At 36.9% G+C, this 17891-nt stretch overlaps 1 protein-coding gene across 2 annotated transcripts in view; it reads right to left on the reverse strand.

Annotated features, from left to right (window-relative positions):
* Nucleotides 1-533: 533 nt before the first annotated feature.
* Nucleotides 534-17891, reverse strand: part of med23.L (mediator complex subunit 23 L homeolog) — a 45934-nt gene continuing 28576 nt past the window's right edge. For both annotated transcript variants that reach the window (XM_018261776.2, NM_001090215.1), the window contains 15 exons: nucleotides 17549-17691; nucleotides 15388-15562; nucleotides 14788-14951; nucleotides 14524-14648; nucleotides 13835-14040; nucleotides 12599-12779; nucleotides 12056-12226; nucleotides 10078-10294; nucleotides 6358-6594; nucleotides 6094-6259; nucleotides 5761-5833; nucleotides 4325-4539; nucleotides 3949-4069; nucleotides 2018-2149; nucleotides 534-1328 (listed from right to left, as the gene is read on the reverse strand). In XM_018261776.2, the coding sequence (XP_018117265.1) occupies nucleotides 1158-1328; nucleotides 2018-2149; nucleotides 3949-4069; nucleotides 4325-4539; nucleotides 5761-5833; nucleotides 6094-6259; nucleotides 6358-6594; nucleotides 10078-10294; nucleotides 12056-12226; nucleotides 12599-12779; nucleotides 13835-14040; nucleotides 14524-14648; nucleotides 14788-14951; nucleotides 15388-15562; nucleotides 17549-17691 (2497 nt within the window). In that variant the 3' untranslated portion in view covers nucleotides 534-1157. The remainder of the gene's footprint in view (nucleotides 1329-2017; nucleotides 2150-3948; nucleotides 4070-4324; nucleotides 4540-5760; nucleotides 5834-6093; nucleotides 6260-6357; nucleotides 6595-10077; nucleotides 10295-12055; nucleotides 12227-12598; nucleotides 12780-13834; nucleotides 14041-14523; nucleotides 14649-14787; nucleotides 14952-15387; nucleotides 15563-17548; nucleotides 17692-17891) is intronic.

Genomic DNA, 17891 nt, shown 5'->3' on the forward strand with positions numbered 1-17891 from the left:
CGGAGTTAGGGAGCACTGGTGGGTTGATGCAAAGATCTGTATGAGGTGCAAAGTACAGCCACACCATGGACTGAAGTACTTTCTGAATAAGCACACACTTTTGCTTTTACACTTAGGGGTCTAGGTAAATGTAGGCAAGTGGGTCCAACTATGGGGTAGTTTTAAGAACAACTAGTATTGTTGCTGATAAACATGGTTATCAATATGAATTTACAGGACAACTAAACCCATACTTTAAAGCCAAACCAAAGCAATTAGCTCAAATTACCGGTAGACCATTCCAATAGACTCCACTATAATCATGTAACTCAAATTTTTAAAAATGCTTTCTCTGTAATAATAAAACAGTACATTGTACTTGATTCAAACTAAGATATAATTAATTATTATTGGAGGCTGGAAACACATTGGGTATAACTTATATTATTTTTAAGTAGCAACTGTATTGAGATCCAAATAACCAAAATCCCCAAGTCCCAAGAATTCTGCATAACAGATCCCATACGGCAATATATGAATAAGCACCAGTGGTGTAAGGGCTTTAAGACCTGGATAGTGAACATTTCATCCACCACAAGGTTAGCCTGGATGTTAACTTTATTTAAAAAAGAAAAAAAAAAAAAAACTTTTTTCATAATTAGTACAGCCTTCATATCTATACTTTTAAATCATAAGCAGAAGAGATCAAAATATACAAAAGAGGATTTCCAAAACACAGCAGTTATGTTAAGAGTTCACTTTATAAAAAAAAAAAAAGAAGCCAACTCATGTTAAGCTCTCCTCCCCTGGAAGGAGGAAAAACAACAAAGCTGTCAAAGTTTTACAGGAACAGAGTGAAAGACAACTAGTAAACACATTCAAACACTGTTCCGTGCCAAGATAGTGCTTTGTAGGCAGAGCGTGGGTATGTCCTTTTGCACTTTTCACACCATGAGCTCCTTCACTATTTCTGTAACTAAATATTATGTGTATTTCCATTAGGTGAGCTGTTCTCTGTAGTACACAGATTCATTTATCCACATAACATTCAATTGAAATAGAAAAATAATCTAGTCCGACGAGGACAGAAAATTGCTGATTGATCTGTAACTGCCCACAAAGTACAACTCCATCGATTCAAAAGTGCGGCCTATTGACTGGACAATTGGAGTCTGTTTTCACTGAGTGACTGTCAGAGGAACACTCACGGGTACTTGGTTGGGCTGTGGAGCTGGAGAGCCGCTATTCATGGGTGGGGGAGGTGGAGCGGCCGACTCTGTGCTAATGTGAGTGATGTGGCGTAGCCGGAGTTTTAAAGCAGGCCTTAGATTACAGATGATCTTTTCTACCTAAAATTTAAAAAAAAAAAAAAAAATTAAAATGCATATATATTATATATAAACCCAGTTGAACAACAATTTTGATGTTGCAAATAGGTATGTCCACATTACTGTTATCGGATGCAATTGTAGACTTCTGTCAGGGATGTTTGTCCAAAATACTATACTCGCAGTTTGCTATACTAACTAGATAATGCAGGGCAATCTTTAATGTATGGTGGCAGAGCTTTGCAGCCTACAGCTATATAGACCTTCTAGCAAACTAAGGTGCACTTGGTAATAATGGATAAATAAAAGTTCCATAAAATATTTTATGACAAAAAAAAAAAAAAGTATGAGGCATTAAAAAATGCAAGTTTGAATCTCTTATGTTTGCCTGATAATTCTATGAACATTCATATTAATAGCATATTTATCTTTTATCCCAGGGTAATACATAGTTAGTTTACTGCACTATAGAGGACATTTAACACATCTTTTTATACAACTTTATAATGCCCCTGTGCATGCAGAACACAGATCTATAAATCGCATACAAATGATGGTCTTATCACTTTTAAACCTCTTTTCTCTCTTGCCGAATGCTGCCTATCATAGATATTGGTTCATGCCCTGGATAATACTTTTGCACTGCAGAAAGCTGCCAAAAAAATATCCAACACAGCACCACTGAGCAAAGACAATGGATAATCACTTACCTGGTCTTTTATACTGTCCCCAGTAAACATATACTTCATGTGGTATAGGAAATCACAGACTGGATCCATAAAGCTTAGGTGAGTGCTGCACTGATCTACATTCAAAAGCATTTCATAGAATGCTACGCCGATCTGTGAAAAAATATCAAATAGAAATTGTAAACATAGGGAATAGAAAACATTTTTCTGACTTGTATGATGTAATAATTTTTTCTAATAAAATATAAGCATTGAAATGATGCTAAATAGTGCTAAAAAAACAACACTTATTTGATATTAAAGCAGGACAAGTGCCATTCTCCAGCTTGATTGGAAATCAGTGTTACTTGCCTTGCTGCCAATTATATCCCTGAGCAAAATTAGTAATGCGGTGCAAATGTGATTACCTAAATATACTGAGAGCACATACCAAAAAAAGCAACAATAAAAGATAAAAGATAAAAGATGTGGCCACACCACAATTGATCTCTCTGCACTAGTAGAGCCAAAATTCTTTTTTAAAAACTGAACTTTTTGCTATCAGATCGTTATCAGGAGCAGCTTTTTGCTGGCTATGGTAACCTCAGGGTACTGCAACCTGCTCCCAGAAGGAGCTCCCCGAACCAAATAAATGAGGTAATTCATTAAACAACATCTTTTGTAAAAGGTAATTCAGTAAAATTTCGGGCAGGTCAAGCTACATAATACAGGTATGGGGCATTTTTTCCAGAATGCTCGGGACCTGGTGACTTCCGTATAACGGATCTTTCCGAAAATTGGATCTTCATACCTTAAGTCTACTAGGAAATCCTTTAAACATTAAATAAATCCAATATGCTGGCTTTGCTTCCATTAAGGATTAAGTATATCTTAGTTTGGATAAGGAAAATGTACTGTTATAATAGAGAAAAAGGAAACCATTTTTTTTTTTTTTAAACAGATTATTTGGATAAATGGAGTCTATGGGAGCCGGCTTTCTGTATACAGGGTTTCTGGATAACAGATCCCATTCCTGTATTGAGAAGATCTTCTATTATGTTTTAAATACACTGGTACCAAAGATCAACTGCTCAGCTTGCTGGTTTTCCAAAGAAGCAGAAACTCTCTTATTTTCTATAATAATAAAACTGTACCCTGTACATGATCCAAACAATGAATCCTTATTGGAGACAAAACAATCCTATAGGGTTTATGTAATAATATTTCAATTTTTTTTTTAATAGACTTAAGGCATGGAGATCCAATTTACAGAAAGACCCCTATCTGGCAAAACCCAGATCCCACGCATTTTTGGAGAACAGGTCCCATATTGTGCACCCATCTACTATTATCATCATCATTCAACTCATTTACGTGCGCAACGGGTTTCTCTGTTTTTACTTATAGCTCTGTGTATGTTTGTTTGTGGGAGTAAGAGGACAATGAACAAAAATAAAAAGAATTTAATGTTAGTGGGATTAGGGACAAGATTTTTAATGTATGCTTTGGCATAGCTTAAACCTCATTGCCCTGGGCAAGAGCATGCTCAGTTTGCTCCTCTCCCCCCACCCCTCCCTTCTCTACTGTAATCTGAGCCCAGAGCAGGGAGAGACTCGGGCAGGAAGTGATGTCACACCACATTAATACTGCAGCTCCTATTCTAAACAAACAGAGAGTTTCTAGAGCTTTTTATTTAGGTATGGTAAAATATTCTACAGAATAAATATAGCATTCTAGCTTGCACTATTGTGGCTAATCTATTGGCAATAAAATGCCTCTGTAGCTTTCCTTCTCCTTTAAGGTGCACATGTAAGTCAGCAACAAGACAAAACAGCAGATGTATAACCGGACACTGACTGCTTCAAAACAGGTTGGGCTAGCCTAAACCCACATTCTGTGCTTTAATCCACTCTCAGGGGATTAATGAAAGCAGCATAACCAGTCAGACTGCTCCTTTTAAGCCCTTTTTTTACCTCAATCATGCATCTTGTGCGTTCTTGCTGGAAGCGTTGCAGAAAGGGACCAATAAGATGATAGACATAAAGTAACTGGTACTCCGTTTTCACAATGGGTATAAGCACTTCAGGAAGAAATCTGCAAACAAGCAGGTTGACAGTAACTAAACATTCTACTGAAACCAAACATGTCACACGACCAAGTATAAATCTGTAGATCACACTGGTTATTAAGAAAGGCAAACTTTTTTTTTTTCTTTTCAAGTTGCTGTTCAAATCTGATAACCATGGCAGTACAATACAAATGTGTAATATTGATTATCTGGTCCAGAACATTTTACAATAATACAATCAATAAAACGCAACATCTAAGAAGTGTAAGTGCTATACATACTTTGGGATGAGTGACAGCTGTCCAATGCTGGAATGATGCCATACTGCATGGGCCAAAGCGAGGGTGTAACTACAGCTCATTTCAGAGTAAGCCTTGTGACAAGCTGTAAAATCAAAAAGCTGGAAAGGATAACCAACCCATTCTGTCTCAGATGTTAAGCTAGGGCTGTTGAGGATATTTACAATCCGGTCATGAAGAACTATCCAGTATGGTTCCTGCAAAGAAGGGGGTAGAAGTCTTACAATTGAATATGTGTAGACATTCAAAAAAAAAAAAATAAAACCTTTATAGAATTATGGATTCTAAACTGTATTTTTACCAAATCCACCATTCCTGTTATTGGCAGCATGTACATTTTGTACCAATTCAGATTTTCTATATGAGATTAGGGAGTGGAAAATTAATGCAGGATGTTTTGAGAAAAGCAGAAAATATCCTTTAATTACAGTAATGGCTTCCAATGTTTCCACATCACTGCTTACAGCAAATGCAGCACGACTTCTAGTGTCAACAGCAATTTTGCAGCGAATGATTTCGATTTTAAAGGAACAGTAATACCTAAAAATTAAAGTGTTTTAAAGAAATGAAAACAATTTACTGTTGCCCTGCACTGGTAAAACTGATCTGGTTGCTTCAGAAACACTATTGCATAACACCATAATGTTCTACAGAGATTATCTGCTGTGTAACTTGATCCTTTTCTCCATTGAATGGCTGCCCCATGGCTACACAGAAGCTTATTTATATAAACAATAGTAGTGTTTCTAAAGCACATACAGCAGTTTTATCAGTGCAGGGCAACACAGCACTATATTTGTATTACTTTAAATCACTTTTTTGTTACTGTTCCTTTAAAGCAAGAAACGGAAATTAAATGTATCGATCATGGGCCTTTTAAACAACATTTTGTAGATTCTAAAATGTAACATGCCCTTAGCGTGTCAGTTATTAACCTAGTGTAATTACTAGAGTATTTTAGCTGACAGAGATAAGCTTCATTTTGACATTATATGAAAGCCGACATGATATTGGATAAGGCATAGAACAATGCCAGCTAATGTTAAATGTAAAGAAGTCTATTCTTCACCAATATGTGGTTGGTAACTCCTCCCAGTAAAGCCATCCAACTTCCCTTAGGCACGAGGCTGTAGTGCCCTTTTCTTATGCAAGAGGATTACAAAACACCAAGTACACGAGGGCACCTTTAACTGCAAGCTGCGCAGTAGCATCTTCATAGAAGGGATTTTAGAATAATATGAAAACAAATATTAACTTTTGTTCCCATAAAACAAAACAAAAAAGTACAGTGGCAATCTTTGAATGGTTTCTTTTTCTACAATTTCTTATTAAGCAGCTAAAAATATATACATTCAAATTCAAGTCAAATTCTAGGAGGCACCAATATGGATTATATAGTTTAAATGTCGATGACTCACTGGAAGAGCAGTAATGATGAGTCCAATCGCATTCATCCAAGCAGTGATATTCTCTCTTGGCACCAGTGGCTGGCTGTTAAGTGGGAGAAATTAAAGTAAATTATAACAAAACTTGGAAAAAATTCCAATTTTCAGGACAAACAGTTAATATCTACTGCAAAATGATTTATAGTGTTTATATGTAAAAAAAAAAAAAAATGCAATTACTAAGTTATTATGGTGCACTATCCCATAATGGACAGATTTGAATTGGTATTTGACAGTATGTCACAAATAAGGCAGAACGGCTGTCAATCTGGTAAAAAAAAAAAACAAAAAAAAAAACTTGCAAACCTCTTTAGGACAACATTAAGAAGAGCGTTGCCCACATCTTTCCCTGGAACAGCTAATGCCATCAATTCCACACAGGTAACATGAAGAGCATGCGCAGCTGGATTGGGAAACTCGTTGAACCTCCAGTCACAATTTGGAAAGGGCCCGGGAGATTTGCCAGCCATAGGTAGTTATAATTGAGGAATATTTTCATTTTATATTGGGACATTATGTTTACAATACATGACACTTTAATTCCTACATCTATACAGAAAGAAAGGATATTGTCAACCAGTCGGCCAATCAGCTTGCAATAATAAGTATCATCAGGGATCCAAGGGTTGTCGTCTCTGGGATTCATACCAAACTTCAGGTATGTGTCACTCAAGCACCACCCCTGGGGCCTGTTATCCTTGAGAGAGCCAATGATAGCATGAACAAGCTTCCGCTTTAGGTTTGTCCGGTCCCTAAGCTGCATCTCGTAGTAGTGAAGTGTATTGTATAAGTAGGTCACCGGGCGATCTATTAAAAAACAAAAAGTGGTTAGTTATTATGATGGCATGAGCTAATCCTTTGGCAGGGAAATAATAAATGGTACTGGGTTAGACAGATCTGCTTGTCTATCTGTGTTATCATGTCAGCTCTCAACCATCCTCCACAGCCACTATTTGCAGAGAGAGTGGTCCATAAGATGTGAGAACCTCTGCTTTATGATGGCAAGATAAGGATGGGGTTAAACAGAGAAAGTGTGGGCCTGAATGATTGAGCAATAAGACTTTGATAACACAAAAGCGGGCTCCTACAAAAGCTTTTTAGACAGAGGGTATGAGCCTAGACTCGAGCCATATCGTTACTGATAAATACACTCTGGAAGAGTTACTTTGCTACTTAAAGGGGATGTAAAGGCAAACAAATAAAAATCCCATTTTGACTTTCTTTAATGAAAAGAAACCTATCTCCAATATACTTTAATTAAAAAAAGTCTACAATTTTTATAGGAAACCTGTCTGTATGCAGTGAAATTCCCCCTTCGGTTTACTTGCTTTGATTGCCGCAGATAGGAAACTTCAGACAGTCCCTAACTGGTGTGCAGGAAACAATCATACTTTCAAACAACATGGGGGAGCCCTCCACACCTTACTTCCCAGAACTCGAGCAGCTTTGTTTGTTTCCCTGTACCAACTGTGTAGATTTGTATCCACAGACCCAGTGCAGTCAGTAATTCTGATTATTAATCAGTCTTGCTGTATCTGCTTCTATGGCAGATATTATTTGACTTGTGCTTTTTTGATCATTTATGACGATCCCTAAGTGAAGTTAAAAGATGACAGCCCCCTGTGCCAACTTTGAAAACATAAATCATTTGTCTTATTAGGCTTCTGGTACAGTAATTTCACGTTTATATTTAGTATACAAAATACATAATTTCTAACATTATTCTATTTTAGACTTTAGTTGCTCTTTAACTATAGGAATTCACATAGAATAGGAATGGGAAAACTTTTGTACCAGACAAGTAGAGGCCTTGCCAAACAAATGGATCTCTCCCAGATATGCCCACCTTGAGGTGGGCGATATTGGGCTGATCCGATTGTGGGCCCTAGGGAGAAAATGAGGACAAAACAGGGGCGGTTGGCTCAATTAATGCGGTCCTCAACACAACAGGATTTTTAAGCCTGGTCGATAGACATCTGCACGACTTTTAGGGAAGATAACGATTTGGGAAGCCAGTAGGAAGGCCCCATACACTGGGCAATAAGCTACTGACTTAATCTGTCAGCAGTTTTATATCTGCCCGTGTATAGGGGCATAAAGGGGATTGAACAAACAAAGCTTTATTAGCCCTACTGAAGATAAATAAGCAATAAGTTTAATTGTTCTCAGAATTACCTTTGTTCAGCTATAAAAATAAAAAAACAGAACCATTGAAGGCAATCTAAGGCTCGATAAAGGGCAAGATACAGCCTGAAATGTTGCCTGTAACTTTGACATAATAAAATTCACCCTTTTCACTTCTGCAACTAGGAGTGTGCAACTGTGGCAGTGTGTACTATACCTTAGAGGCATTTCGGGTACAGTACAGATTTAAGGGTTTCAAAGTTACTAGATTACATTCATAAATATGCCAGTATGCAAATGCATCCATGGGGTGTTCACATAATTTTCCCTTTTATTTTAATCACAAAAAAAAATTAAAATATAAAATTAGTTATTTCTTGAGCCCAGAAAATCTACCATAAGGTAACAATATATTGTAGGGTGTTCATTTGATGCTAATACATTACACTGCCACTTCTTTATTATGCTTCTCCATATTGTTACTGGCAGCTATCTATTCAATACTATCAGTTAAGTTCAAAATTGTTCATTTTTACATCTTTTCAAACCTGCTTGTTTCGGACCCAAAGTTACCTTGCTGGCCACCTTTTTGATGCAATACCTACCTTGCGTTATCATAAATGACTAAAGTATGCTCGGTGGATTTTGTCTGCGGAATTTGTGTATACAGATAAACAGCTTCATAAAGAAGAAGTTAAATTTTGCACATTATAGGTCAGGTGTTTCAACACAAGCTTTTTGTCATTCTTCATGATAATTAGGCTCACATTGTATTCCCAGATAGACGTGGCACTGACACAATCTATTGCACCCGTCTTGGTATTTTTCTTCACTTGTTGTGGTTTCCTTTCATGTGTTTATAAATGCATGTTCAATGTGTAAAAAAGCATACACATGGCATTTACATACATTTTTTTTTACAATGCACATAAGTCGGTTTTTCTCTGTTCCAAACAGAACCCCCTATTCTATTGTACTCTGAATGTGTATCAAAGTAAGGGAAATGCAGCATACTGCTTCCACAAAACAAGGTGAAACACAAATGAAATAAACCGCAACTCTTGAGTGCTAATTAAAACAACCAGACAGACTATAATGGAATTAGCGGAAGCCTTTAGATGCCCTCCAAAAACAGGGTGTAAGAGCCCTTAAAGTAACAGTAACACCAATTTTTTTCCAATGCTTAATTCCCCCCAAAAACAGCTATAATAGATTCACCTTGAATTTTACTTTCAAAGTGCCCCATTGGAGAAAGTTGAGGAGGTGACGGGCAGCTTTAATCTGAACCGGTTAGCTTTGTACCAATGACCCAAAGCACCAAAGCTTTTTTTTTCTCAATTGAATGTTTATTGAGTTTTCAAAAAAAAAGGAAAAATCAGGGAAAGTTTTTTTTTTCCAGTGTCTGCAGCTTAAATATACTGTTTACTCATATCATTACCCCCAAAGCAAACCCAAAGGAATAGAAACAAATTTAAGCTGACTTCCAATTCAGCGCACAGAGCAATTCAAGCTGCTGTCACCTTTTTGTCTTTCTCCTATGGAGCACTTTGCATGTCAAATTCAGGCTGAAGATTTGAAAAAAGTAAGACTTACCTTTCATTATAGCTATTTTGGGGGGAAATAAATATTAAAAATATGATGTTACTGGTACTTTAACAACTTCTGTGGTATGCCATGGGTAACATCGCTGGTAATGCTTCACTCCATTTTTACACAGTATGCTAAAGAGGCCCCTCAGTGTTGTAAAATCAGGAAAGCAAACATTTAAAATGATGTTCTTTAGTATCACTAGTGGCATTATGTACTCTCTGTTCCAGGACAGACTCTTCCTGATAAAAAAATGAGGATGGAGGAAGTGCAATATCAATCAGAGGACAAGGCTTAATAACAACTAGCATATAGGCAACCCAATACTAATTGCTGGCTATGCTTTAACCTGGTGGCAAACATAACATTTTCAATGACAGTGATGACAAAAAGACTTCATGGCTTCAATTTCTAGAAATATCATACAGAACACTGTTCCAATGTTGTGTATACAAAAAGGTACGCTTATAGAATTATCATTGTGAAGGTATGGGATCCGTTATCTTCGGAAACCCATTATCAAGAAAGTTCTGAATTACGTTAAGGCTGTCCTCCATAGAATATTAAAAGGATACAAACCGTGGAACTTGTACAAGCCGCCCAGATGATCAAGGAGAGTCTCCAGAGACTTAGAAACAGGAATTAACTCCAGAAAGCGGTGGATGACTATGTCGAACACAGGCAAGAATCGGAGGCAAACATTTCCAAAATAAATAGGAAGATACTGGGGCTGGATCTGTACTGGTGGGTTAACCTGTTCTGCAAGGCCTTCAAAGTACAGTTTTTCTGGATACTTCTACAGAAAAATAAAATCTGGTTGACTACCATTATGCACAAATAATAAGAGTTTACAGAACTCACATCAGCTACTTAAGACAAGTAAAAAGAATAAAATATTTTAAACATCATTTGACAATTTTGAGGCACTCAGGCCAGGAATCTGTCAGAGCTTTAACAGGGAATGGTGGTGAACAAAGAACCAGGCTGAACTCAAGTATTGAGAGAGTCAATGGAAATCTGAGTTTGGGCAGGAAGGGGACAAACTGGAGAGATGAGTGACCAGAGAGACCAGAAATAGGGCAGGAATCCAGAGAGGATTTGGACTTAGAAACCAAACATTTATCTCTATGAGTGGTTATCATGACAAACTTCTGTAAATTGCACAAGCGTAACTGGAACACCACAGTAACAAAAAAAAAAAAAAAAACAAAACCACAAAGAGGAAACCACATTTCAAATAGTCAATAGGAAAACGTTAATCAGTTTTGACCAAATAGTGTATAATGAACTTTTTTTTTCACTCAAGTGCTTACATTAAGATAACACAGTTGTGTCAATGGGGTATATAACCAAGGCTTGCAGTATTGATTCATCAGTACTGGAATACATATGTGCAAACTGTTCTGTGTGTCATGTGTAATATTTGACAATGTGCCATGCATGTCTAGCTTGCATTGCACCATGGTTTATAGTGGGGAGAAGTAATAATTCGGCTAAGCTTTTGAGGGGGAAGGATGAGGGCCTGAACAATGTAGGAACAGGGTAAAAAAACAAACAAAACAAAATGTGTACAGTAAACTGTACAGTCTGAGCTGGACTTAGTGCAACATATGATTGCTCCAGCAAACCTATAGATAGGTACGGACTACATGGTTTTACTGGACTACTGTGGTCTGCTTTTGCTGAGTGAACGGTCATGGCCTCGAGGGCAGCTTTTTTGGAGTCAATTTCCACTAGTAATGGAGTACAAGTTGGGGCCTCCGGTTTCTTCCATGATCTTGCTATTAGTCTCCTAGCTACTATAAAGATATGGGTAAGCATTTTCTCAGTTATCTCCCAGATCTGGAAATATCCCGAGCCACTGTTGGGGATCTTGATAGGATAATATTTAGGGACTTTGCTATAATGAACTTTTTTTTAAACAAGATACCTACTTATAATATTGACATAGTTTGTTCTATTCTGCCCTGAAAATATATTTTGATGTTAATGTGGGGTCAGCAATGATTTTACACAGCACCATTTCTTTTCCTACTTATTTATTAATTAAATATTTGCTAAAATTCTTGGCCAGAGTAGTGATGTTACATGGTGACAAGTAGGGGTGCACCAAATCCAGTATTTTGGCATTCAGCCAAATCATCATTCATGAAGGATACAGCCAAATCTTGAATCAATTGCATTGATGAAAAGTTACATGATTTTAAGGATTTGGCTTGGCCAGGCACTCAAATCGGCTGAATCCTGCTGAAAAATTCCAAATCATGTCCGAATCCAGGATTCAATGGATACCTAGTTACAATTATAAACTCTGGATCAGGAAAGCATGGCGTAGAGCCATGTGCAGAGGATTCCACAGAGCAATGGGCAGCTGAAAACATCCTAGGAACAAAAGACCCTCTGCCCATTATTTCAGCCTGATGTTATTTTTGTTTTGCCTGTAATTTGTGTAGCATGTGGTAAATGTTATTGTTTACATCTAAATCAGAAGAAATTCCAGTGTTGAAATGTGCGTGACAAGAAGTAGCATATCAAAGCATATTTCAGAATTTTCTACCTTATGGTAATTCATGTGTTTGGTATGCCAGTCATTCTGAAGCCAGTGCTCTGGGGAATTTTCCTTCACAAAGTCGCTTACTCGGTTTCTGAAGTCATTTGGTTTCAGAAGCAGCAGCTGAATAATGAAGTAGCACACCTGGGCTTCATTTCCTTCATGGCTGCGCATGGCCTAGGAGAAAAAAAACAGTTTTATTTGTTTATTAGTAAGTTCCTCATACCAACATTTTTTCTTGCTCAGGCTGTGAATTAAACCATGGATTTACTCTCAGAGTCATGATGTGATATCATGCACTGAGAAGATGTTAACAGAACAAAACAGTCTACTTAGACATTTGGATTTAAGGTCTGAATTTAGGGCTATATCTCTGCTTCTAAACCAGTGGTGCTAGATTCATAGCTGGTCACTGGGACATAAAAGAGCAACATTCAAGCTGCTATGAGTAAAGTGCAAGGCATACCTTTTATCTAAAGATGTTATTTTTACTTTACTTGGTAAATAATCATTAACAACAAGAAATATAAACAAGGAGTGATTAATTACCAAGCACAATATCAGTCGATCCAAGGTCACAATGTTATACTTCCACACCATGTCGTTAAGCATCTCAATACACTTATTGAGTTGCTGGCCTCCTGCTGAGGTAGAAAATTCATACACTAGAAAATCTGCAAAAGTTCTGACATGAGCAACAAGAGCTCTAGCTCCTATTCTCTCCAGGACCCTAAAAAAGAAAAATAAATTTACAACAATCAACTATTTAACAAATTGCAAGGATTTAAAAAATGTTTTCACCAGTAATTTGTATCTTGCATTTCACTTTTATTAATTAATATATCCAACTCATAATTCTGCATTCTGCTGCTAGGTGGAGATCACGACAAACTCACATGGATAGTATTTGCTAAAGTATGGATAGTTTTTGCTAAAAATCCTTGGAAATTCTAATTGCTGCAATTTTTCCAAGCATCACTAAAGCCATCCATTAGAACTATTGAATCTATAATTTGGAATGCTAAGGAACTGTTTTTTTATGGAAAAGTGATTTTCCTTCTTTGGATCTTCATACGTTTCTCCTAAAGATCATAGAATTGCTTTGCCACCAATAGGGATTCAGGCTGCTTAGGTTGTATCTTGTACCTGAATCTGTCTTATAGTTTCAGAGAAAAAAAAAGTTTTTAAATTAAAATTACTTGTTTAAAATGTATTTTATGGATAATGGGATTCCTGTAATTCAGAGCTTTCTGGATAACAGGTTTCCGGATAAGGGATCCCATACATACGTACCAGATTCTTATTTATTGTACCTGTACTATCATTTAGAAAAAGTACTGTATAAGATGATTATGCACAGCTATGCTCTGCTGGTAACAAGTTAACATAAGAGAGCCTGTGTTTGCAGAAACCCAAGCTATGTAACTAAGCATAGCCATTTTCTAAAGAATGAAAAGCTAAATTTTTTTTTCAATTAGAATAACGGTTTATATGTAAATGGTTTAGATGTTAATTGAAGCATTGAACTTGGAACAATCTAACACACTGTATTATAAAATATTTATTAGCCATCAACATTTTCTTTATCTCTGAAATCATTCTGCTACATGGCTGTTTTGTACATTTTATTCACAAAGCTGATGAATTTGAACCCGACATCATAGCTCCCCATGAGCCTTTTTGCTCCAGGAAAGCACAAGCATTTAAGCTTAGTGAGTAATACAGCGAGAAGCTAAATTAGAAGGATGGCCAAATGATGTTAGTTTATACGATGAAATAATTTACCTGTAACCAATTTGATTAATCTGATCTGTTTCTAAAAGCATCTTCCACAGAAGACAAAGGAATAGAGGGGGTGAGCCCTGCAAGGAGAAATGCGTGATTATGTCGTTCTCATTGGTCATGGACTTCCACTTTCTGTACTCTTCCTCAACATTCTTTTTGAGGTTGAAACGACTTTCTTGTGGCACATTGTTCTGCTTGAAGAAAGCCTAGTAGCAAAAAAAGAAATAAATAATACAATAAAACAAGTATAGTTAATTACATGAACTGTTTATGAGCATCTCCCTGTTAATGTGCCCTCCAAGCTTGGTCTAATATATTATGTATGCAGTGATAGGTAGGGATTGACAACCTGTCACAACATGTCCTAAAAACAATAGAAAACTTTTTTTTGGTTTGATATTAGAACTTGGGGGGAAATAAACATCATAACCAGCTGATTCTAGCCTCAAAACACAGCCAAGCATAACAGAGTCACACATATCCAGGCTTGGGGAAAGAAAGGAGACAATGTTTAAATTAAATTAAATAAAGCACAGGGCATGTCTGTAGAACAGGAAATGCCAGCATATCTTTGATATGAATACGTTTTATGCATCAGATATGCAGGACTTTTGAGTTCAACAAACATGTTTAACAAGTTTGTGCTTCCCCTGGTGGCCACGCAAAGAAATACAAATTGCAATAAATACCTGCAGCGGTGCTGGAAAACAGCTAAGTGTATGCAAGGCCCAGTTGTGAGGTGTAAAGCTGATTATGGTTTGGAGAATGTCTTTGCACCACGTGCCTTGTATTGATTCAGAGCCTGTGAAAAAATCTAAGCAACAAAACAAATAATGAATGCTATGTTGTTTCATGTAGCATCACCAACAAGCAGATGATTTAAATTCTAAGAAATGGGTAGAGAGAAAAATACAATCATTGTTCAATTATTGTGCAGCAAATAGTTACAGTACCAGTAACATGTGTGGCTCTTGCTATGGTAAGTATAAGAGCTCTGTTAAGCTCCTCCGACTCTGCTGATAAGACAGTTTTGGGGTCACTGAGGAAACGTGTGAATTGTGGTTGCACTTCAGAGCTGCCAAGAGCGGTGATCAATCTCAGAGCTGTACTCTCAACACTATAAAGAGAAGCAAAAAAGCAAGAAAGCATAAATATGATTTATGACTGACATGTATGAATTAGTCATATGAAATAGTCAGGGAGCACAAAAGTAGAAACATAACATGCAAAAGAAAACTAAAGTAACGTGGGGTTACTATAAAGAAAAGATAGCTGGGAAAGAAAACATATACAGGTATAGGATCCGTTATCCAGAAACCCGTTATCCAAAAATTTCCAAATTAGGGAAAATTAGTCTCCCATAGACTCCATTGTACCCAACTAATTCAAATTCTTATAAATGCTTTCTTTTTTTCTCTGTAATAATAAAATAGTACATTGTACTTGATCCAAACTAAGATATAATTAATCCTTATTGGAATTAATTTGCAATAACATCAGATATTAACAAAAGAAATGATTTTTGCCCAAATATTTATTTGCAGGTAACTAACCATAGATGAAGTTGGTTCTGATTTGTCTGTGGAACACCAGCAAGTGAATGAAGGTGGCTCAGAAGTTGTACTCGGTAGTGAGGCTGAATGTGGTGCATTCGATAACTGAACATTTCCAGCAGGGTGTGAAGGATCCCCCAGGCATGCGACTTAAAAACTGTAGGCAAAAGCTGGCCTGGCGTAAACACAATTTTTGCAAAATTAGCAAAATAACTTAGTAGCAAACACATGGCTAATCTAAATTATATATCTGCTTCTGTCAATGTCATCTATTCTACTTGCAACTGCTATACTTGTGATAAATTTATAAATAATATTTTTTCCTACATATTTTTACTATGCTTTTTCATAATACTAATTTATTCTTTATTTATTCTTTACTAATACTTCTAAAATACATATGATCTAATTTATATGTTAAGGGCATGATAAAATAAAGCACTCTCCTAAATATAGAAGGGTTATTGGAATGCACAAAAATATCATTTCAATAATAAATTACATTTTCATTCAGAACTATTAAACAGGATATAAGCTGTATTTTAAAATTATAAAAAAGCTATAACAGATGCTCCTTAATGTATGGCACTGTAGTGAAAATTATTTTTACAAAGATGCAGAAAGTACTCAGTAGTGTGGGAGGTGGAGTTGTGAGCCCCTAGCTGAATGTTATTTGAGGGGGTGCATACTAATACTAACTGGCTGCCATGTGGGGTGGTGCAGAGTTTGTGCCTTTGGAGTACTATTCCATTCCCTTTTGATCATTCTCATAATTTGCTCGATACTGCTGCCCCCAGACTATTTGTATGACTGTTATTCTGACCTCTCTGGTAAAGACTGAAAACTTGAAAAGCATACAGCCACACTGAGTTTGACATTGATTACATTTGTAGACACTTATCAAATCCAAATTGCTGGATCGTAGACAGACCACTCAGAATAATCTATAAGCAAGGAGAGTTTGCTTCGTTCACAGACTTGTATGGATGGATAAGAAATGTAAACATCAATCCTAGTCCTGTAAGGCCTTTCCTGCTCATTGCTGATGAGGTGCCTGGGTTAGCTCTGGGTCATTACAGCCCTTGGAGATGGGGAGACACTGGAAGTACACACTTTGGTTGGTTATAACCCTCTCCTGTTGCTCAAAAGTACACCCTGTGAAGTTTGTCCGCTAGGAAACCAATCTGGGGCTGCATTTGTTGAGCTGTGATGGCCCTACTAAACAGATGACTGGTGCAGACACAAATTTCTGCAGCTGCATGAAGTAACATGAATTGGCTTTTACTTTCAGCATGAACACTTGCCAGGTCATTCAAAAGAAATGAATAGAGTTCAGCTAAAAATGTTCTTAACCTTCAGCTGTATACTTTAGCTGAATGGGATACTTGATGCTTGGGGGTGACTGGGAATGTTATCAACCACAGGATTAACAGAGTCTGTTTAAAGGAGAAAAAGTATTTTTGAGTTTAGGGGTGCCAAAAGTTAGGCACCCCCAAGGATTGTATTTAGTTAACCAACAGGCCCGGGCCAGAGCGCCTATCAGCAGAATACTCCACCAGCCAGGGGTTCTACCAGCGAGCATCACAGAGTGATCATCTTCCTGCTTCTTATTTCTTTCTTGTGGCTGTGCATGCGCAGTATAGTGAAAAGCCGAACAGTAACAAAAATGCAGGCTATTTCATTCAAAAATGAAGAAGCAAAGAAGATGATCGTTGCGTGGCGCTCACTGGCAGAATCCCGTGTCGATGCATGTTTCTGCTGATAGGAGCACCTGGGGTGTCAGGTAAGTAAATATAACCACTTGGGGCACCACCAAGGAAAAATAACTTTCCTTCTTCTTTAAAATGGAATCACTGTGACAAGCAAGTATGAAGCCTATCAGCTCATAGGAGGTATCGAGCAGCAAGAGAGGATGTAGTGTTGAGGGCTGTAGTTGTCACTGATCCGTTTCAATTTGAAACATTTGAGCAGTATTTTTTTTTTTTTTTTTTTTTTTTTTAAAGCCAAGGAAGATTAGTAGTTGATTAAGAGCTGAATTCAACAAAGAACTAGTGAAGAGTTAAGTAAAATAAAAATTACCCAATCAAAAACAGTATTTTCATCTAAAACAAAAAGACACAACAAAAAAATCCTATCAAATTAAGTTAAAAAGATTACTTACTTATGAATCCTTTAATGCCAAGTGATTCAATCTCCATATAAACTAACAAGCGACTGTATGTTTCCACAAGCGCAGGAGCCAAAGCAAAGGTGGATTTCGCTTGGGCCATTTTAATCACTCGGGTAGCAATGCTATGAATGAGGCTTGAAAGTGGGAAAGAAAATGTAAATATGTAAATATGTTTTATGTTTGTTTCTCTAGGGTGATTACATACAGTACATTTTGTTGCCTGTTTTAGCTTCCTTTAGCTTGGGCAACGCTACATTAGAAAATACTTTCACATTAGTGTCAGTGTGAAGTGCTAGAGGTAAAGGATTTGAATACCGTAAATGCTGTCTCTTGC

Source organism: Xenopus laevis, chromosome 5L (assembly GCF_017654675.1).
Source record: "Xenopus laevis strain J_2021 chromosome 5L, Xenopus_laevis_v10.1, whole genome shotgun sequence".
Taxonomy (NCBI): domain Eukaryota; kingdom Metazoa; phylum Chordata; class Amphibia; order Anura; family Pipidae; genus Xenopus; species Xenopus laevis.